Here is a 24,011-nt window from a genome sequence, read left to right as displayed (position 1 = left end):
TCAGTTATGTGACATTGTATAGTATAATAATGATATCCAGTCTTTTCAATTACTATAATGTTTTTAATTTACAGTTCTTGAACGAATCTGGACAGGGAAGCTAGGAGAAATCCTATGGTCCAAAATTGGACCATATAAAATTTTTACAGCCGACTTCCAGAGCCTGGCCCCCGGGAAGGAGCTGGAGAGTGAGGTAAATGGTTAACCTAACTTGTTTTGTGATTCCAATATGTCCTTGTTGATATGAAAGTGAATTGGAAGAATTTTTGTTTAGATTGTCAACGCCTACATATTTTCCGTGTCGAAAATGTCGTCCAAAAAGTGCAAGGTCATCGATACATTTGAGATGACTGCCATTTGGGATGGCACATCGCGGGGGATGAGGAAGGTAAGGACCATAGTTGCTTTTTGAAAGGAATTGATTAACAATAAAACCATCTTAAAAACTCGACTCATCTCTTACAGCTGGACGTCATGGAGTGGGACGTCCTGATCGGGGCCGTCTGCAAGGACGGTCATTGGACATTAGTTGTAAGTACACTTTAATTAATGCAATTTAAGTAGATATATTTTCTACTCTAAGATTACACTAACATATCCGATCTGTAAAAGGCCATGTATCCAAAAGAAGGACGGGCCGTTTTTATTGACCCCTTCGGTGCCACCCCAGCAAAAATAAAGAAATGCAAAGATTCAACGAGGTAAGCAAATCCAGAATATATTCGAAGTCGTCTCCAGTGTGTTCAATTATTTTAACATAACGTGTGCAAGTAACAAGCAATTGCTTTATTGTTTGTCTTCAGGGCTTTCATGCGGAAAAGAATGGGGAATCTCTCAAGGTGGCTGTGCGCCACAATTCCCCATCCCCGCCAACAGGACCTTACCTCCTGTGGCGTTATTGCTTGCAAAGTAAGATTATGAACACTAACAATTATACATCTATTAAAAGGACCATAATAATACTAACCTGTATTTTAAGATAGCGGAGCTGCTATTAAGGGGAGATCCAATGGAGATTGATGTCACAGAGGAGGGCATCAACTCCATTCGATCAGAAATGGGCAGCAAATTGGTGGAGGATTCTGGTAGGCTACGCTTCAATCAACTGTATATGGACCTCAAGAAAACATTTCCCTAGCCTACTTAATCCATTGTACAATTTGAAAATAATTTAACAGATGACCTGACAGAACTCTGCCGTTTTTGTGGGGAAGAAAGCGGCCCCTCAGAGGCACCCGTGGACCACTGGGTAGTCAGCCTTCAAAGTAAAGTCTAAAGTGCGATCTTTACTTCTTTAGTAAAACAAATATCTAATTTATCTACCTTCTTTCAGATTGAATGCACACAGTGTGCACTTTGGTTTCATTGTGTGTGTGTTGGAAGGCCCAACACGGACATCAATTTTCTTTGCCCAGCCTGCCAATGAGCCACAGGAGGAAGGCTCTTGCAATTTATTTTAATTATTATTTATTTATTTATTAGGCCATATTTATTTGTTTTATAGGTACAGGGAATGGGTTAACCTTGCCATTGTTAATGCTTGGCTCTTGGTTCTATGAACATAGGCCTACTTACTGTACCGAAAGTGAGATATTATTTCTGTTTCTTCTGAGAAATGTACTTATTGTAAGTCACTTTGGATAAAAGCGTCTGTTAACCCCATTTATGGCCACTCAGAAAAGGGCCAATGCAATCCATCCTTTGTTCCAAAATCCTAGTCTTTCTCCGTTTGTTGGGATTTGTACCATGTATCATGTAGGCCTATCATGTAATTTATCAATGCGTTCGAATAATCTCTACTTCGATATCACGCTGTGAATAATTATTCTTATTTGAACAGTGTGTGGCACTTTTGTGCTTGTTTAGGCTACTTTACTGAAATAACTGGAGTCAGGGCCGTTGTCATCCCTTGGGCAACATGTAGGCCTACGTATGCTTTGTTGATTTGAATAAAAAATTGTGTCTCAAAGACACATTGATCACATTGATTTCCGAAGTCGCTGCTTTGCTTACAGAGATCTTTGTTATGTGTGGGGCAGTTAGATGGGTTCATCACACGTGTTTTGATATGGGTAGGTCAAAAGGTCAAGCCGCGTAATAGATTTATAGCCTTTTTTAACATTAAAATAATAGTATAAAATCATAGGGTAGGTGTTTTGAGAAAATAAGCTTTGTGTTATGTGTGGGGCAGGTAGTTGATTACACCAGATGTGTTTTGATATGGGTAGGTCAAAAGGTCAAGCCGCGTAATAGATTTATAGCCTTTTTTAACATTAAAATAATAGTATAAAATCATAGGGTAGGTGTTTTGAGAAAATAAGCTTTGTGTTATGTGTGGGGCAGGTAGTTGATTACACCAGATGTGTTTTGATATGGGTAGGTCAAAAGGTCAAGCCGCAAAATAGATTTATAGCCTTTTTTAACATTCCATTTTTTTTTATAAAATCACATGGTGCTTTGTTTTACATAGGTAGGCCTTGTATTAACACATCTAAGTTGGTTTGACACAAATTCGTCCATCGAAGCCAGTGCTAAATAGATTTTTCGAATGTGTCGAATATCCAACGTCCAATATAAAACTAACCTTACCACGCTTCAAGCAGTGGAGGGCAACACAACATTAGGTTTGGATTAACTGGATGTAAAGGCGTCTTATTTTTTAGAAACGCGACCAATGCATGGTCATAACTACATGGAAAGTAGGGTCACAAGTTGATCTGGCTGCCTTTCGTGTTTTCAAGAAGTATTTGCGAATTCTAGTAGGTATACTGCGGCGGTTAATATCCCAGTGGGTCAACGGCACAATGGAATGGAATTGCGGATTGCTATATTTTTCCCCACAATGGTACGAGTTCGAATCTCGTAATGTATGTTTTCGTGTGAATAAACGTTGTGTCTCAAAGAGATATCGCCTTGCGTCACATTGATTTCCGAAGTCGCTGCTTTGCTTAGAGAGTATAGGCCTATATAGAGAAGGAGGACGCGACAACACCACATCAGGCGACCAAAGTGATCGAATGAGTGCATAACAGTGTTTTTAGCTAGTTTCAAGCAGTGGAGGGCAACACAACATTAGGTTTGGATTAACTGGATGTAAAGGCGTCTTATTTTTGGGATACGCGACCAATGCATGGTCATAACTACATGGAAAGTAGGGTCACAAGTTGATCTGGCTGCCTTTCGTGTTTTCAAGAAGTATTTGAGAATTCTATTATACTACGGCGTTTATTTCCCCAGTGGGTCAACGGCACAATGGAATGGGATTGCGGATTGTTATATTTTTTCCCCCCAATGGTATGAATTCGAATCCCGTAATGTATCATATTTTAAACATTCATTTTCCATTTATTTCGGCTTAGAACGGTTCTACGTGACAAGTTTCTTCCAATTACACTCCAAAAACGAATGAGATTGTAATGTTTTTGACATTTTATTGAATAACAAATCAAAGAGGCATTCGCAAGGACAGCTACGTGTCTGGTCCCGATTTCGAACATCTGGCGTAGCCACGACAACAAGCGAAGCATTCGGCTGAGGGTCACCAGTTAAACCGGTCACCACTTGAACTGAAACACCGGACAGAAAAAAGAAGCAATTCGCTGGCAAGAATGCCAGTGGTACTTTCCACAAGCACTCTGAATTGCACAACATGAAAACAACGATTCTGCTCCAAATAGACAATGACAACGATGAGGGCAAACAAGTTAACCGGGCGTTTCTTTTGAACACAAACACCGCCTGGTTCCTGCTCTTCTCCAAACTGTCGGTAGCTGTACAACATAAGCGGCTCCCGCATCATTTGACTCGTACGGAAGAACGAACCTCCGTCTTCCGCAGGCAGCATCGCGAGAGTTGATAGAAGCGAAGCTCGGTAACTTATCATAACGCGAATGCGTTACATCAATAAATACTTAATTATTGTAGTCTACAGTGACTTACTGAAAGGCTTTCATATTTGTAGATTAAAAAAAAACGTTATTTTGTAATATTTGATTTATTGATTTTGTGTTGATAAAATATCAAAGTTTATCATTTTCTCAAGGTGCAAAAAGTACAGTTCAGAACTGGTCTTATAGTCCAGTCAAGATAAAACACATATTTCAAGAAACCATAAGACACGCAATAGTAGTACATTGTGATATAGGCCAATAGTTAATTTTAGACATTCTTTGCAGATGAGTCATCCTTGATCAGGATCCCAAAGATTGTTCAGAATTGCTGCTGGCAGCCTCTATGTTGTTACCACAGCTTGAATAGTGACAGTATTATTCCTCAAACAGGAAATACAATTTAAAGACAATAACTGAGTTGTTTACTTGGTTTTAACCACCAAAACTACTTCTAAAGCATGTGGTCATATGTGGGCCATGACTGTGGTAACAGAGCATTTTGGGTATTCCAATCATCCGTTTAGCTGCTAACAGTTAAGCCTATCAGGCTATGAGCTATTAGGTTGAACTTAGAGCAAATGTTTCAGGAGTCGTACGTTATAAACAATTAATAATAGCAAAAGGCTTGTCACACAAATATATATTTCAACAAAAGATAATATATTTACATACTCTCAAGGTTTATTTGAAAGGCTCCTTTAAATAAATAATATCTTATAACACCTAGTGTTAGTATTACCTACTTACATCATAATATAACATTTTGATGCGTGGACGTAGGCAGTCTACAGAGCCTGCAACATGTCAAATTACGATAACCTTAATCAAATGAAATTCTGTGCTTACTTCTGTGATAGTACAGTATGTACAGTATGCGTTTATATATAACGTTCTCGCACATACTAAGTCAGTTGGGTCATGTTTAGGGCTAGATGGTTGTTAGTAGTAAATCACATATCCCTGTTTGGGGTCCCCGTGACCGTACCTGCATCCGGTTTGGGGGGAGTGGGGGCCTACTTCAGGATTTAGTTACAATGCAACAAATTGCTGCAATAAACTCCCTGAGGATTTAAGACTTGCCCCCAACTCGGACCACTTTTAAAACAAGACTGAAGACTTTTTTGGTTTTAAGTAATTTCAGGACACGTTTGTTATCAGAGATCCATTTGAATAGGCCATATGCAACTCTGTGTTGGGGGCTGAGGGGATTTCCTCAACTGTGTGTGCAGACATATAGAGTGATGAATCATCTGCATATATAGACACACAGGCTTTTTTTTTTTTTTACAAACAAGTAGGAGATCGTTTGTAAAAATCGAGAGCAGTGGTCCTAGTGAAGGACTCATTTTTTACTTTTAGCACCAGAGTAGTGTAACACATTACTTTTCTTTGGGGATGGCGCCCAAGTTCTTATTCATGCCAACTCAGTTTTGTTTTTTAAGTTTGGGAGTATTTGTCTACACTTCACTTCAAACTACTCATATGCATGTGAGGTTTTCCAAATACATTTTCTTCAAAACCATACAGTAAAATCACATGGTTCCTTGTATACAAGTACAACAGTTAGCATGGTAATATCAGTCAGTCAGAGCCAGAACTTATTTTTAATTGTGACTATGGTTCACTTCATCCATAGCATAAAAGTGTGGAAATGTTTTTACTTGTGACTCACGAATCAGCCCGTTTCAGTACTGTGGCTTGTTGAAGCCGAAACCGCATTTTCAATAAATGAATAGGTTTAAATGCAGGCTAAATGTCACTAGGTAATGGTATGAATGAAATATTGCATCAGTCTCGCCAATTTATTATATGGCTTATCTTACGTCACCGCTTTTGAAAAAGAGCTGCAGCAAAAAAGACTTTTTAGTTCAGAGACTTTCCTACCGAGTCCCATCGTGATTGTCCCTGTTATGTAACAACCCACAGAAGAAATTACGAAACAATTTAAATAATTAATCAATCACATCTGACATAATATTACTGTGGGCAAGCCTAACGAGTTGTCCGGGACATCTTTAAAATATCTTTCATCCAGTCATTTCAATAAGATTGCATTTTACATATCGCTGCATGCACTTTTTAAACAACCCCTTCATCCTACATCCGCAGGCAAAGCGCATCGACATTCGAGGCCGTTTATTTGTAATATCGAAATAGTTTCTGGTACTCAGCGAACTCAGACAAGTTTAAAATAACACTAATCTGTAAGAAATCGGTCCCCCTCCCAAAGCGCTATTGTGTTTAGCAAAGTGTACGGAAATCAATGGTGCGCTACCACAGTAAACAAGCAGACATTTAAAAATCACACATGACTCAAATTGCAGAAGGCATTGCATCATGTAGCTGAAGAGAAAAACGGGTCAGTGTCACGTGTGCTACACTCCCCTTCAGAACACCAATCGCTGGCACCCTCTCTACGTTAAGATGCGCTGGTTGGATTGAAGGTGTGAGGTATTGCCCGTCTTTATGTCCTGTACAAGTCGGAGCCAAGAGTCCGGGCATACAGTGGGCTGGACCCTCACCAACCAATCCGTGATCAGTTGGCAACAGAGACCGGCCCCGCCCACTATATGTCGGGATCAGTTATTGGTTGGAAATATGAGAAGCATCGCCCATTCAACGTTCCGATCAGCGATTGGTTCTTCACGAAGGGAGGTACCGCCCAATGCACGTTGAGAGCCTTGACTCTTTCCACCGCCGCTCCTAGATCCGCACCGGCTTGACGACGTAACATATTGCAGCAGACCGTTAGGTTTTCCGCAAAACAGGGTTTATTGGCTCCGGTGGGCTGTTGATCCTTAACATGGCTACCGCGCAGAAAGAGAGCGAACAGAATGATTGTCACGCCGGCTTCCAATCAGCTTTTAAGTCATTCGCAACAGTTGCGATCCACGTTGGCCAGGAGCCAGAGCAGTGGAAGTCCATGGCAGTAGTACCCCCCATCTCTCTCTCCACCACGTTCAAGCAGTACGGACCCGGGAAACACGCTGTAAGTGTCGTAATGTCGTTATGGCCCACTAGTAGGCTTCTTCGGTGACTGGCAGGGTGAGGCGAACAAATGTGGACGGATCTCTCTATGACCGCCTGATCGTTGCTCTGTGTTGTAATTCACACATCATGTAGACACGTGTGATTTAATCGGTGCTATTGAACGGAACATTCTACAACTATTTGTATTGTATTTTGTAAACAGGAAATCGGTCAATAGATTTGTTCGATTGAAGCCTGAACACCACATAACAGTGAAAAGTTGGAGTGATTGGGCTGCTTTTTCATGCTGTAAATGTTGGTGTTAAAATAAATATTAACTCGTTTTCTCTGTATTCAAGGGCTTTGAATACAGCCGGAGCGGGAATCCCACTAGGAACTGTTTGGAGAAGGCTGTGGCAGCACTGGATGGAGGAAAATACTGCAAGTTCCTAACTTATGTGATTCAAAACTGAAGTTAGCTTACAAATCCGAGAAGAATCGTAATAACAACCCAGGTTAATGGCTCATACATGTTACCCACAGGTCTTGCTCTTGCCTCTGGACTGGCTGCCACCATGACCATCACTCACATGTTGAAGTCCGGGGATGGTATTGTTTGCATGGACGACGTGTATGGAGGTGAGATGGAGCGCATCTCCAAATGTTGTCCCATAAACGGACCATGCATGAAAACGTGATTTAGAAGAGGAGCGGCAACCCTGTGGGAAGATCATGGTTTTCTAAGAGCTTTGTTTGTGCTTGAAACGTATTTATTTGAATGACAAAAGTAAATAAAATGGATGTATCTTTTCAGGGACGAACCGCTACTTCCAGAGGATAGCTACTGAACTCGGTTTGAAAGTGGATTTTGCTGATTGTACACAACCGGAAAAGCTGAAGGCAGCTCTTAAGCCCAATACTAAGGTGAGTGAGGGAACTACAGTTGTTTAAGGTAGCTGGCTGTCTAAAGAAACTAACTTATTGTTTTCGAAAGTATTTAAATGAGGCCAGCTTTTAGGCTTGTAACAAGAATCTCTTCTCTCATAGTTTTCCTTCGTTTCTGCGATCTGAAAGTTGGGGAAGTTCAACATGTTTCTTCCTGTATAAACACAATACTACTGAAGGCCAACGCCCAAATAATGTCACATTTAAATTTGCGCTTGGATTACCTGTTGTGTGAGATTGAAGATGGATGTGTGGTGTATGTGTTTGTGCGTAGCTGATTCAACTCATTTGGCTTAAGTCAATTAATTCCACTGCATTGTTATAACAAGACGTTTCAGGTGTTAAATGTTTTCAAGATCCTTTCCACTGGCATTTCAAAACCTCAAGAAGGCAGATCATCTTTCATCCAATGGGCATACTCATATTCATGTGTCTCGCTGCAGCTTGTATGGATCGAAACTCCCACCAACCCCACCATGAAGGTAGTTGACATCAGGGCCTGCAGTGACCTCGTCCACGAACACAACAAGGATATCGTGGTGGTAGTGGACAACACTTTCATGTCTGCCTATTTCCAGGTGAGGGCTGGAGTGTGTGTCGATATTTCTTTGTGTTTTCGAAGTTGCTGTTGTGTAAGTGCAGTTTTCACACCCTTACGAAACCCTTTTTTCCTATGCACCAACAGCGCCCCCTGGCTTTGGGAGCTGACATTTGCATGTACTCTGCAACAAAATACATGAATGGTAATGTAGAGCTCCTCGAATTCAGATGTGTCGCTTTGACCTGCGAATACATTTTCAAGTCAGAAGGTCTGAATGCGTGGTGCTAATGCTGTCCTTTGATTGGCTTACAGGCCACAGTGATGTCGTCATGGGCCTGGTGTCGGTGAGCAGGGATGACCTGTATGAGCGACTTAAGTTCCTACAGAATGGTTAGTATGGTTATTTTAAAACCAGTGTTACCACATGATTCTGGGGTCACGGGTCGCTTGGAAGCCAGAAAGTTCTACAAAACGGGGTATATTCTCGCGTTTTCTATAATATCTTGAATAATATTTTATAAGGTAATCCAACAAAATGTAAGCAGATCATTACAATGGATATTTTGGTGTTTGCTAAATTGGTACACGCAATAGAGAATAACACTTTTTTCTTATCAGAACCAGTGGCTTTTAATACCCGATACATCTAGTAGTGATAGAGATTTCACTTCTTTTGAATTTGGTGAAACTCCTAAAGCTGCAGTCAAGCAAATATTAAACCTTTTGTTGACAAATAACTCAAACTAATCTAGGTGTTTCAGAAGATAAATCAGATTGGCCCTGCTACACCAAGCAAAGAAAGGCCACAATAAAACCCTAACCTAGATTCAGGAAGCATGGGGAATAAAGACTGTCATTGTCTTTATTACCACTTGTGGGTCAGCCTGCTTATTGGTTATGCCTGAGCATTCATCCATCCTTAACCCCTCCCCTTCCTGTGTAGCCCTGGGAGCCGTGCCCTCCCCCTTCGACTGCTACCTGTGCAACCGTGGCCTGAAGACCCTGCACCTTCGCATGGAGCAGCACTTCAAGGGGGGCTTGGCCGCCGCCAAGTTTCTGGAGGCGGACCCCAGGGTGGAGCGAGTCATCTTCCCAGGTGGGTGACCTCACTCACTCACTCACTCACTCACTCACTCACTCACTCACGCCACGTTTTCACACTCGCACCCACTTTTTTCACACGGACACACAGTACTTTCCCAGTGAAATTTGAGCAGTCAAATAAAGATGGACAACATGCCGCCCTATATTTGTTGAATGAAAAACAGATCAGTTTACATGAAGTGGGCCAGCTGGTTTTTACAGTGCTGGCTTGACTCTGAATTCACTCCATCCACTCTTTTAGCTGAAGGGGTTCAATATGGGATAGGTATGTTATGTCGACTGGTCGTTGATGGTATTTGCTTTCTTTGTGTTCTCTTTAGGCCTGCCCTCCCATCCGCAGCATGACGTGATGAAGAAGCAGTGCACTGGGTGCCCGGGAATGATCACCTTCTACATCAAGGGCCAGCTAGAGCACGCGAGTGCCTTCCTCAGCAACCTCAAGGTTTCATGAGTCATTGATTGACTTTTTGTTATTAATGACTTTGTTTGTTCGAATGCCAAGACTGTATGAGGGGTGATTATTTATTGGCTGCTCGGATAAAATCTTATGGTGTTCTCGGATGATGTTATTGATTGACCATGGACCTCAAACTGATTTGGAACTCTGCCAGGAAATCAAAGTCAACACAGGTTTGTGTTATGTTGAAGGGAATAGTTGCTGTGTTCAGTCTTCAAAAACACCTGTGAGAAAGTTGTTTTGCTGTTTCAGATTAATCATTTTATATATCATGATTGGAATTAAAATGGTCGGTTTACAATATTGGTTGAGACATACAGACAGACAGACATCTTTGTTGGAATACAGATGGAAACAGCCTTTTATATTACTTCAACAAGTGTTGCTGAACTTTCGTCTTTAAATCTGAACATTTATTAAGGAGTGTACCAAGTAAATTCCCAAACGACCCAAAAGTAATTTCAATATGTCATTGCATTCTATTTATATACAATATATTTGGTAACGTTTTGGACTTCTTTTAATTTCAGTTGTTTTCGATTGCTGAGAGTCTTGGAGGCTATGAAAGTCTAGCAGAACACCCGTAAGTAGCCACCAAATTGCCTATTAATACAATGATAATTGAGTTATCGTAGCTGTGCGTTCCCACACAGGTCATTGGAATACATTAAGACTCTATGTGGAGAGTCTTAGCAACTAAAATTAAATGGAGACTAATGTGCATCAAATTCACAAGGGTTTCAAGAATATCAGCTTTCATTTCACTGTTCAATGGGAAATGTGTGGTTGTTTTGCCACCAGCTTTCTCTGTAATGACGCACTGCACCAATAGAGGGCAGCAGTGTTCAAGAGGGGATCTTTCTCAACGTTTATTCATTTATTCATATATTCCCTTACTAAAACTTGTCAAGGGGGAGAAGGCAATGTTTTGTTGTATCAACATGTCTCCTAGGATTTAGTTATGCTTCCCAAAAGAAAAGGTGCAAAAATGAAAAATGCATGCGCTTCTGCTTCAGGGCGATAATGACTCACGCGTCCGTACCGGAGAAGGAGCGGGAAGTGCTTGGCATCAGTGACACCCTGATCCGTCTCTCTGTGGGGCTGGAGAACGTGGAGGATGTCATCAAGGACCTGGATCAGGCCCTGAACGCTGCAGTGAGTACAAGCCATGTTTTGCGTGGTTCTCAAACAATTAATGTTATTGTTGCTAATGTACTGTTTTTGTCAGCCAAGTGCACCTTTCATGTGCCCAAAAAGAAAAGGATTTAAAATAATATATGTGCATGTTATTTTGTCTAAACATTATAGGAGGGGTGCAAATACTTAGTTTAGTGAAAAACATGAGCTTATGGTTTCTGTCATTGATTGGAAAGATAAACTTGACTTTTATGTTAGTATTCAAATTGTATGAGTTGCATTAAGTTGGAATCGTCCAAAAACCAAATGAAAATGACAAAAATATGTATTTGTGGTTTAATTTAACCAAAGCACCCGCTGCAAAACTTCCAAGTCCCCCTTGGGGTATGTGTACCTCATTTGAGACACACTGTTCAACAACACATGAGCAGGATAGTGTAGTAGTGGCTTGGGTGTTCCAATGGTAGCCGAAAGGTTCAAGGTTCAATCCCCACAATGTCTTCAGTGTAACCTGTAGGCTCCCTTGAGTCCTTTACCGGCTCGTTAATCAATGTGTCTGAGTTTACTGTAGATCGCTGTCGATGAAAGTATCTAATAAATGACAGAATATTAATGTTCAGCATGGGCGGGCACCAAACATTTGGAGAATAAAAGACTCCAAAAGACAGTATTTGTATCTCATAATAAGGTGTAAGGTCTCCCATGAGAACCTTTTTCTTTCTGTTAATGTTTAAAACATCATCTGATGCCCCTAAATGTCATTTTTTTTGTTTGCACATTTCTGTAGTGAGAGTTATGTTTCAACATTAGATGGATGAATGAGGACTTTATTCCTCCAAGAGGAAACCGCAGCACACAACTGCAGAAATCAAACTTTGGGGTTGTAACTTTCCTTCAAAGCAACATTCGCCTGCAAAACTCTCCACCCCAAATACCGCCATCTGCAGAGCAGTGCAGTGTTAATACGACCCATCTGTCAGGTCCAATACTAATACGGCCTGGGTCTGAAGTGGCGATCATCACTGGAACATATTAAATGTGCAGAGTTTGAGCCAAGACCGGATGATCCTCAGTCAGCCATGCAGCAGTTTCACACTCTCTGCTCTCTGCTCTCTGCTCTCTGTGTGTGTGTGTGTGTGTGTGTGTGTGTGTGTGTGTGTGTGTGTGTGTGTGTGTGTGTGTGTGTGCGTGTGCGTGTGCGTGTGTGCGCGCGCGTGCGCGCGACCTGCCTCTAACCTAACGGACCTCCATCCAGCCCTAGTTACCCTGTAGCCATCGACCAGTAGAAACGTTTAAAATCCCAGTCCATACCATAATGCAAATACATTGAGTATCCTCATAGGGGTTTTTCCTCGTCATACTTGCCCCTTACGGGTATCTTACGGAGTGCTACACCGACGTTGCATCGATTGTAAGGACCCTGATAAAACAGCCTTATCTGAAATCCGTTTTACACCCTAACGTCTAATCAACCATAACCCACCACTACTTATAGGGCAGAGTGGTCCCACCTAGGACCACCCCCGGCCCACCACCTTACCATTGAGAGTGCGTGACGAAGCCCTTCCGAAGGGCTCTGCTGCTGCTGCTGCTGCTGCTGCTTCCGCTACAAACGGAGACGAATGGGCCGCAATAACGACGGGGCAGTCCCCGAGCGGGCCCTCTTAACGGGTGAAGCTTTTAATTGGACCAGGACGGCAGGTTCAGGACGGGGGCATTACATTAGAGCGCCGGGGACGCATCCTCTCTCCGCCGGTTACCGTTGAAACCTGGCAACCGAGGAGGGGGAAGAGGAGGAGGAGGAGGAGGAGGAAGAGGAGGGTCATTACTGGAAAGTCCCAAATGCACGGGCCAGGAGCGTGTTGGCTCTGCTTCACCCTGTTTGTTTTCTTTAATTGAGTCATTTAGTTTAGTGCACGCATTTAGCCAGGGCAGAAGCAGTGGATTTCATTCTCTTCGTTCTTTGGCTTTATTTTCGACGCCTGGGGTGTAGTGCTCAGTGATACCTGCAGGTAGTAGGCAAACATTATACTACCCTGCCGCCCTTTATAGTAGCTGATTTGCTTGGTGGCAACAGCATCCCCTTTGGCCTCTATACCAAGCTTGGTGGCCGCGTTTAAACCGTAAGCCTCAGTTCAGCAGACCACAGCGGCAGAAATATGAGACGCCGGTTGTTTTTATGCAGATGATAATGTCCTGTTCCCTGGCTCGGGCTCAAAATGTGCACTCTTCTATCTGTCATTTACTAGAATGGGATTTTGATGGCCCTATTTCAGTATTGTGCGTTTGTCATTTAGCGGCCATGTAGTAGAATGGGATGTTGATAACCTAATCAATATGTCCGTACATAAATTGTCTTCAGAAATGGACAGAGAGCAATAGAGAATCAAATTAATTAAAAACAAGAAAACAATCGGCTTTGACACGCCCTGTCGATTCTTTCCAAGCAGTCTACTACAATTGTCCTGAGTTGTTGATCTGCCATTGTTACCTTTTCATTCATTTTGTTTAATTCCGACTCGTGCCAAATTAGACTCTATTTTTGCATTGTTACCGGCGAGACTTTCCTTCGTCAGAACCCAGCCTATCACCATGGCTGCCATCCAAGCCTCCATTTGTGATCCCCATTTAGCAGGGGGTTGTTGTTGCGTCTCTGGGTGCGACGGCTCCACCTGGAGCAGCGTTTTCATTTAGATTGGCTGTTGTTGTTTTTTTACTGATATTCTTTAGAATAGGATCGATTTCTTCTGCCAACTTATCTTATCCTCTCTCCCTCTCCCACCCCTTTTTTTAAACAGCATCCCAAGCAGTGAACTACTTCCCAGAGTGCCATCATGATTGCTGGATAGTTGGCCAGCAGCAAGAAATGGGGAAATGACGATGCGTTATGAAAACCTTGAGTGAGCGAACTCGATGGCACCTCAACGCAGCGGCAGGACATCGGTTGGGATGGATTTATCAGGGACTAATGGGAACTATTGAAGTTGCATATGATATACTTACATTCTGTTAATAAATACACATCATTTTTACTGAAGTTATGTTAATTGCGGGTTCTAGTAGTTGGTCTAGGGGAGGACATTGCCATTTTCTATACATCCTATGGTGCTTTTGCTTTTTCATGTTTATATGTGGTTTATTATTATTATTATTATTATGGAATTATGGAATTTGATTGGGCAGAATGAAATGGGGTCCTGTATGGACTAAGCTGGTATGTAATGTTCCAGAGAGAAAAATAAGACTCAAGAGATCAAATGCAAGGCAAACCTACTTTTGTTTAAGGTGTGTGTGTGTGTGTGTGTAGGATTAAGTGTCTTCTAGTGGAAAGAAGATGGCAGATTTTTCATGAAATATTCAATTGTATGTTTTAATTAATGTATAATCCAACGATAATAAGAAGTACCTACTGACACCTTACATGCCAGTCCAGCGTTGGAGAGCTTAGGGGAGGGAAGACAGTTGTTTGCCATCTGCAACCTCACCACTAGATGTCACTAAATCCTACACACTGCGAGATACCTCTAAGATACAATACATTGCAAGTTTTTGTCTAGCTGCTTGTATATCAAGACAAGCAGCACAAAGATATAAACTAGCTGGACTTATCAATAAATAGTGATCCACAGTACTGTTTGTTTGCTGAACTTTGTGTATAACAACTTGAACCCCAGCCCTCTCATGAACAGTTGAAAGGAACATATTATATATGTTATATATTATGTATAGGCTACTTTCAATGAGAAAGGGTTTGAGTTTAAAATATCAAATCCACAAATTACATCACGCCTCGCTTGTGCAAGACACTGTGCATGTTTTCTATTGGATCTCTTACCCATAAAAACTCTTCAGTACTTGAAGAAAAAAATACATTTATTTGAGGTCAGAAACTGCTTAGGAGATACTACAGTGGTCAATTTGTTTTCATTCTCCCTCTGTTTGCACGAGCACATGCCTCAGTTTAAAATACCCCTCAAGTGAACAAAAAATCCATTCAAATTGCGGTGGAGTCCCCATTTAGCCCCCAACTCCCTCTTGTAGAAACTAAGTCGTGGTAACGGGGATTCAGCCTCTGTTACCTTGGGACAGTCAATATAGGCTACGGGCAATCGGTCATGGAGAAGCGTTGCTAGGGAGGCGGGCCAGGTTGTCTCAGACGGTTGGAATGAGTTAGGCTTCGACTTGAATACTTCTGTGTTAAGCTAGGGATCGAGTTCTTTCCCAAAAGGCCAATGATCAGTTTCTAAAGATTTGGGCGACTGCAATTTTAATAACTTTCACCTTTTTATAGCAAATTAGGGTTTCCTGTACCTAATTGGTTAAAATTGGTTAATCCATAATAGAAAAACTTGAAAGTATTTGCTATAATGCAGTTCATTATATGTGGTGCATTGCTCATTAAGAACACAGTCGCATTTAAGTGTGGGTCTCTAACATGTAAAATCACGCATATATTTATAATATCAGCCTACAGGATGAGTGAGGCAGATTGGACTTCAATCTTGTTTATTCACACTTTCCTAGTGTAGGGTTTTCATAGCTTCTGGTCAGAGTACACTTCAGAGGGAGCCTTACTATGATAATAGTGCTGCAATACGCATAGTTTCTAAGCACTCCTTCGAGTTGTGATCCATCTGCCGTTTAATGGAACCCATAACATCGAGGATGGCCCTTGGAGTTGCCAGTTGTAAGACAACAGTTGAATTCACTCATTTTCTCACAGCTTGTGTCCACAGAAACCTACAACCGCCATTGGGAGAACAGATAAGCACGCCTAGCATCAGATAAAAGGATCATGACAGTTTTTCTATCGGTCCCAAATAAACTGTTACGGAGGATGAATAATGCTGTTTGGAACAGAGGAGTCATTTGGACGGCGGCCATGGCCTGTCTCCATGGTGATAAATTGAATCACTATTGTTTACGGAGTAGCAGGGTTGGATTCACTAATACATGACTGTGGTTTCAAGATAAATATGAAGACCATGTACGGGTATTGATGATAAGGGACTGTAAACACTCAGTGTCCGTGGGGTGGAAACATAAACACACACACACTTACGCAAACACCGACAGACTAGAGGCCTCTTAATACACACACACATGCACACACCAGAAAGTAAGCTTTCATTGTATATTGGTGCTGAGAGCTCAAAATATATTTCTTAAGAGTGTTGCGTTGGTTGCGACACTGAGGTAGAGTGTGTCAATCTTTATTTGTGTAAGCATGCAAAGGTTTTGCCTGGAGTCTCCCAGTCTGTATCTCTTTCAGATGATTACTGGACCGACTCAGTTACCTGATGACAGATTTTCTAACAATGTACTGCCGACTTCCAGTGAATTATCCCACTCTGCCTGACGTTCCGTTAGACACGGCTGAGCTGAAGTTGTGAGCGATGAAGCAAGTGGCTCACGCTAATAAATAAACAACCTGAAAGCATAATTTCAATATATTGTCATTATGTTTGATTAAAGTTTTAGGCTCAGAAAAACGACATAAGATTTGTCTCATTTAGTCACAAATATTCTCACAGACAAAGGTACGTTTTTGTATGAAGGGCGTTTTGAATATTAATTGTCGTTACTCTTCCAACTTAGCGATTGTAGGCCTACTTTTGTGCAAAGTGCGCTCAAAAACAATGTTCCATGTTTCCTCCATGTTTGTACAGTTCATGTTAATTTAGAGTATTGAGTTTAGTGCAATACAAAAAACCTAGGACATTGCCACTCTCCTTGTGCAAAGCAACAGGTGTTGTGTTAATACACACCATACATATGATAATGCGGACGAAGCGATGTGTATACGGATTTGGTCTGTATGACTGATCATCCTCTTAATGATCAGAGAGCAGGCATCCATGATTCCAGCTGCCATGATGTTCAAGAGAACATTCTGGTGTGAGTGAGCTGATGATAACCTGGGAGTTCTGGACCTCATCCCCACTGTATTGTTTATACATGTATATATATATATATATATAGCCTAAGCATACGACAGTATATACAGTTTATATTTCGTTAAAGAACAGAAGAGGGAAAATTGTTCTATACAACGAGAGCGGTTGCATATCTAGGCCTATCATCTAATGAATTCATAATTTGAATCATTTCTTTAAAAAATTATAATTATATATCAGAACGAGAGCGGTCGCCTGTATACCATGTAATTAATGTATAATTTCATTGCATTCCTAATTTCAAAGCTGTTGGCGGTGAAATGCGAGTGTGTGCTTCTTCTTGGCTGCATGCTGCTCAAAGCACAGCTCGCCTGCCACAGCATCGCACCTTCTCATGTTCAAAGGCGCCTGGAAATAAATCAGGGCAGGAAATGCTGGTCCTTCCTTCACCATATAGAGCCCAATTCACAGTGAGGGAACGCAGAGCCTACGCAAGTCCAAGAGAGGCGAATCGATTGCCATGCTTATTGTGTTATTGTTCACTTTCAAGAAAACACATCACCAAAAGAATAGATTGGTTTTTGCGGGAGAAATTGCTTTTATTCCCCCGGAAATTCTGTCTATGGAATCCAAAGGGTGTTTCTTCATATTTTCCACCTGACAGCGAGGTTGGAATGATGCTATTTTGTCACCACTTATTAAAGATTCTTCAGCCCCGGTCATGATCATAGGTTAGGTCCTATGCTTTCTACGACCCCAGGCCAGCTAAACTCAATACTTTGATTATTTCTCTTGCTGAAAACCCTTTTCCTCCTTGATAGAATTTTTCGATCCAATTAGATGTGTGTGTGAGTGTGTCTGTAGGCAAGCAGTGTTTGCACACACAAACACACACACACACACACACACACACACACACACACACACACACACACACACACACACACACACACACACACACACACACACACACACACACACACACACACACACACACACACACACACACAGCCTCTGCCTTTATCCGCAGTGATTCATATTGTGCCAGATCCCAACCACAGTAGGACAGCCCGCCTCAAACCCAACACAAACCGTTCAACTTAAACGGTCATTTCGAGATCTGCTTCTTGCCTTCTTCTGAGAAGCTAACAGCTCACACAGAGATGTTGCAGAGAGAGAGAGAGAGAGAGAGAGAAACTAGATTATGGGGGGTAGGGGTGGGAAAGATAAAGGAGGAATTAGAGGGAGATACAGCGAGCGAGGTAGAGAGCGGGGGAGAAAGATAGGCGGAGTGAAAGACAGATGGGGTGGACGGCGAGTTTAGTTTTAGTTTAGTTTAGCTTTTTTATTTCGAACATGTTCGAGTAATTCAACAACATAAACTGACAAACAAAACCAATGAGAATTGTCAAAACAACAATAACAATAGTCAAAACAAAAGTAATAATTTCAACCGAACATGTCCGAATGTGTGTAGGAGTAGCATATGCTTATTTAAACCTACCTCTATCCACTACTCAATTAACTGACTAACATATCTTTTCCCCTAAACATACATACATAAATTTACATAATACATATTTACAAAAAATAGAAAATAAATAGATTAGATAAACAAATCTATAAAACATTGATGATTTATGAAAACACCTGATTATTAAATCCCTTCTTCCTCCCTGTATCTTGTGAAAACCATGTGTTTGTACCGCTTTTTAAACTGGATCATGCTTGGACATTGTTTGAGCTCCATACCCAAGCTGTTCCACAGCCTCACTCCACAAACTGAAAGACAATTTTTTTTTAATGTTGTACGTGCCTGCTGATGTTATAAGTTGAACTCACCCCTCAGATTATAACCACCAACTTTGGAGTATATCATGCTCCAAGCCCAGTACATGGTCAGTGTATTGAAATGTTCTTAGTCTCAGTTTTTCATGATCAGCAATCCTTTGAATTATATCCCTATTCTCTCCAGTCGTAGATGAATGAGTTCTTACAGACTGTATCATGGTGATGTGTTGTGTATGAGTCATCATACCTTAGAGAGAGGTAGAGAGAAAGAGGGATAGGTGGAGAGAGAGAGAGTGGGGTAGAGAGAGATGCTCAGAGAGAGAGCGAGAGAAAGAGAACGCGAGGAGGAAAGACATTGTGAGAGAAGTGGCTTTTTATCTCCATGTATTAGTCTCAAAACTTTGAATATTCTTTCCCCCGAACAACGCACAGCGTTATGCTGTATTGTATCATCTCCAATGACTCACATGCAGTTGTTTACAGGATGGTTATTATCTGCATGAGGTCAGTCCAAGTTTGTCTTGGTGTGTTGTTTCAGGTTGAATTCTGGGAAATGGCGGAGTTGGGGACGGAGCATCGTCTTGTTGCCCTGCAACCAGTGCTATAAATGACCGTTTGCAGCTCGATGGGGCCTTGAGCGCATGCAGAGCTGAGCGGTCCGTAAGGAAAGGAAAACAGCTTTCTGAGCAGGCTCAGCCATCTGCATTACAGATCCCACACTCTCTGCTGTCTGCGGACTGATGAAATCTTAACTCTTGACTGTGCTCTGTATACATTAAGGCTGTTAGGATGAAGCCATGAGTCCCGTGTGGAACTAATACAGAATAACATCTGGAGGGAAAAAAAACAATGGCGCCTGTCTTTTTTTTTGTGGCAAGACCAGCTATTAATAAACACCAAGTATGGTGTGTACTGGGGTCTAGTGGTTTAACAGGATGAAGCTTGAGACAGTGCTTTCCATTCAACAAACACTTTTGGTTCTCTTGGTGACGAAATCCTATTATCCGTCAACATATGAATCACTTCCAACACGGTGTAATGAAAAAAGTACAAATATTCACTTTGCGAAGAAAGAAACACCGTATTACCAATCTCTCAAGCGATTCCGCTGTTGGGCTTCGATAACAATCAGCAAAAAACATAATCGACACAATTTTATTTCCACCTTATTTTTCTCATTTCCTGGCCCAAAAGGCAGCCACATGTTTACTTATAATAAAAATAAATATTATTTTTAACTTATTTTTTTCTATAATGTCTAATTCCTACAGACATATGGGTAATGGCCACAGGGCAACACTGACTGCTGGATATCAAAGGCTCGCTTTGGCTTCTGTGTAGACCTACTTTCTCCTTCTGCTCTTATCATGCGTAGCTGCCGTTTGTTATGATGTAGGCTCTGCTGTAGCCTAACTCTCTCATATATCGGATTGGATTTGTATAATGTGAATTAAATGATCAAAGCTACTTCGTGAAGCACATGTTTCATGCTCCCAACGGTGAAATATATTCAAACCTGAACGGCGGCATAAGGATGAACATATACGGTCCTATATGTATTTCATACATGTTTTGTATACTTTGATAGCTGTTCAACGCATTGACCTGAGCCCGTTAAACTCTAAGAGAGTGCCTCTTCAGAATTGTCTCTGCAATTTAAACCTTAGAACACATACACAAATAAATGAATTAATGTTAAATTGTCTGTATTTACACACAGAATATGAGCTTCTTTAACTTCAACACTGCCAATTTCAACGACATCGAGCCAAAGTTGACATCATTGTTTCACTGCTCGACACATTAATAGTCCAACACATAACTCTCTCTCTCCCTATTGATGTGGTTGGTCTCAGTTCATATCATGTGTTTGTACAAACAAACTTTGCAAGATTAATGATTATGACTTAATCATTTCTTCCACGCCTTTTCATTTCACAGCACCCTTTAAGCATCGGCCATTATCATTAATCATACTCATTGATTATCATGTTCCAGTCCCCAGTTACAGGTTAATGGTTTGTTTTACCAGGTTGACTCACAGACTCCCAGTCACTTAAGTCATGGTGAATAGACTCAGTCCCCAGAGCAACAGCACACTGTAGAAGCATCAGACGGCAGGCATTAAATATGAATGTGCGCCCATGCACACACACACCAACAAACTCACTCACTGTTTCTCTATAGAGTCCACCTAATATAAATGTAGACATGCAGAACCACAAAAAATAGATCTATAACCTGTGAACACACAAACACACACACACACACGCACGCACGCACGCACGCACACACACACACACACACACACACACACACACACACACACAAATATTGTACATGCATATACGCATTGCATACACACACAATGGAAACCCTAATCTGCTCAGTTGCTCACTGGGATGAATTGTAAGAATCAGTAGGGATAAATTTAAAAAAAACGTCCAGAAGCAAGTAATCCAGCTCTAGGACATGTCAACAAGGAAGCGGTTATCCAAAACATCCTCAACAAGCCAGCGATTGTCTCAGAAGACATAGGCATCCTCCAGGAACATCATCTGCAGATCGCACCAACGGCATCGACATAAGCAGCTGTAGAGCACCTCCAAAAGAGAAACAAGCGGACCATCAACACAAACCCAAGGGGGAAGAGCCATTTCAAATTTGGAGTAAAATGGTACAATCGGGCCAGTGTAATGTGATGTTTGTGGAAACATCAGGATGCAATTACGATGTCAGAGTTTGGCTTGCGCCAGGGCTGAGTCAGCAGGCGGCGAACAATTCTGCACTCCGGGTCCATAGTTGAGTTATGGCCCACTTCACCGCCCCGGACAGATATGCTATGGTAGTATACGGTTTATACATATATAAAACACCCTGATGACCCTCTAAAAGCCCATGTCACTGTTTATTCCTGTCTGATATTGAGACTCTCCAGGTAAATCAAGCTGTAAATCAAGCTGCGTTACACTTAGCATAGACTCAAATCAGGTTTTATGGTTATAATATTTGTTGCAACCCATCATTTAGCTGGAGGCCGGGATTTGTAAGGGCAGTTGGCGAAAAACGGCCGCGGCAGTGCGTAAGGCAACGTAAAGCAAGGCAACGTGATGTATAGCCAGCATCAACCAACCCAGTCTCACGGAAATTCGTGACACTGTCACGTTGTTTAATCTATTCATTCGTGATCTGGGAGATGTAATTTCAATCTTTTCGTGCCAAAAAGCACAAATTTCAAACTCATTCTAAAAAGAAGAGATGAAGCAGCTACCTTTTTTTTTCGTTTGGTTTGCCTACAGAGCAGCGCACCTGCATTAAATATATCCGTGAAGTGTCATCATTTCTCAGAATCAAAGGTGAAAGTAGAAACGGTTGGCCAAAAAAAGGCCTTGTTGAAAGAAATTTGTGCTTTTTGGCCCGAAAATTTATTTAAATTACGTGTCCCAGATCACGAATGAATAGATTAAATGACGTGACAGTGTCACGAATTTCCGTGAGACTGGGTTGGATCAACACAGAGAGCGCTTGCTCTTTAATGCCTCCCCCAGAGGTTTAGGCTACTTATAGCAAAGTTGGATGGCTGGATCCGAGATAACGCTCGGCACGATATCGAAGGAAGAAATAAATATATAGATTAATTAATCATTTTGAAGGCATGCAAACAAACCACTGTTTTCTTTATCTCAAACTCATGAAATATTTAAAAGCCGTACAGATTCCATATTACCTTTCAAACAAGCATACTGGCTGGGTTGTACATGAACCTTAGATAATGAAGTATAGCCTTATTGATTATGTTAATTTGATCACAAATGTAGGTCTTTCTTCTATGGTCTCTGTGGACAGAGAATCAATTTGAAACGATTTCCTGTTTTGCATCAGCAGTTACACAGACCACGAAAGAATGTACTGGTTAGCATCGTAATAGGAGTTCAAATGGCAATGCCAAATGGTGGCATTACTGAGTGAACTACATAAGCTGTAGCCACCATTATTTCATTATCTTGCCTCATCTGGATAGTGTTTCCTGTCAATTTTTCTGTTGGAAATACTATGATGACATTTGATTGTACCAGATTTATTATAGCACAGACCTTTCTGAGCTGAATGTGATAAAGATAGCCTCATGTTATGGTTGGCTTGCTTAGGTTTGCAAAGCATTTGTAAGAATAAGCATCCTCAGAGTGGTTTGTTACTATGACGACAGCATAATCAATATGGTCAAAGACATACATTTTGCTTATTTACATATTTTTATTTACCGTTTTTAAACTTACTTTATCTTCATCTTGTAAGGTTGCAACTGTGTCGAGGAACCAAGGCAAAGACTTTTACTCTTGTGTACTTACGATAAGATGTAATAAAATAAACTCTGAATCTAAAGCTGATTTCAACCCCTGCATTCGTCAGTGTTGTTCTAATATCTCCATCACAGGTCATATGCTATTTTAGGGGTATTTCTGTCAAACCACACAAGACTGATATATTTTGCCGATGTTGCCCTTACACTATCCCGTTCTGTCGTGAAGTGACAGATCGATGGAGTTATTTTTCACACTCGGCCCTCCAGGTTTAAATACTGTCCCGTTTCCTTCACCGAAAACATGACTCCTCGGCGGCGTCGACAGCGTGCTACATTCCCTCTCAGGGCAGTTCTCCTTGGGCATCGTCACCTTTCCCATCAACTGCATCTGAAACGTTTTATTAAAACCATCAACGTTGCTTTGAGAGTACGGCCTAAGACTTGCTTAATATAACGTAGAAAGGGCATAGGAAGAAGTAACGAAAGGTCACGTTCTGAAGGACACAGGGCCACACAGAGAGTTAAGATTTATATATTCCCACAACAAAGCCCCCTCAGCCAGGTAAGTGATATTTTATGTAAATGAAACAAGAGCGCTTCCACTCTGCTGTCCCAGGCCGGTGGTTCGGAGACAGATATTAGACCATCAAACCTCCCTCAACACCCGTGCAACCTGATTAATGGCCAACCGTATTGCTGATGGGATGCTGTTTTGCGCCCGAAGCATATTCATCTATAGAGATGTCTGTATTGAATGGCGTGTGGCGGGCCACTCATTTGTGAGTTTATTTACACGGAATGACTTGTTTTTTTAATCTTGTGTACAGCAAAGATTGGTCCAGTGCAATGAAACTGGCCCATTGCTGAGTAAAGTGGGTTGCTGTGTGCCTCTTAAAATTTACTATTTTGTTAATTAGCAGAGGCTTTTATTTATACACACACACATGTGTGTAGATATATATATATATATATATAT

General features: G+C 41.4%; 1 protein-coding gene and 1 long non-coding RNA gene across 2 annotated transcripts; both read left to right on the top strand.

Moving 5' to 3' along the window:
• Positions 1-503: 503 nt before the first annotated feature.
• LOC130393630 (uncharacterized) lies at positions 504-1,063 on the top strand. The gene is made up of 4 exons (XR_008897116.1): positions 504-531; positions 613-701; positions 804-909; positions 980-1,063. It is a non-coding gene; the product is annotated as an uncharacterized LOC130393630 (long non-coding RNA).
• A 5,473-nt stretch (positions 1,064-6,536) lies between these two features.
• Positions 6,537-15,329, top strand: cth (cystathionase (cystathionine gamma-lyase)). The gene is made up of 12 exons (XM_056603419.1): positions 6,537-6,879; positions 7,220-7,301; positions 7,404-7,499; positions 7,675-7,784; positions 8,249-8,383; positions 8,491-8,548; positions 8,659-8,736; positions 9,290-9,442; positions 9,771-9,892; positions 10,438-10,490; positions 10,924-11,062; positions 13,843-15,329. The coding sequence occupies exons 1-12, from the start codon at positions 6,694-6,696 to the stop codon at positions 13,855-13,857; spliced, it is 1,227 nt and encodes a 408-aa protein (XP_056459394.1). The 5' UTR covers positions 6,537-6,693; the 3' UTR covers positions 13,858-15,329.
• The last annotated feature ends 8,682 nt before the right edge of the window (positions 15,330-24,011 follow it).

The sequence above is a fragment of the Gadus chalcogrammus genome, chromosome 12 (genome assembly GCF_026213295.1).
Source record: "Gadus chalcogrammus isolate NIFS_2021 chromosome 12, NIFS_Gcha_1.0, whole genome shotgun sequence".
In the NCBI taxonomy this organism is placed as follows: Eukaryota; Metazoa; Chordata; class Actinopteri; order Gadiformes; family Gadidae; genus Gadus; species Gadus chalcogrammus.
The sequence above is the reverse complement of the archived record's forward strand: the minus strand, read 5'-3'. Positions and strand labels throughout refer to the sequence as shown.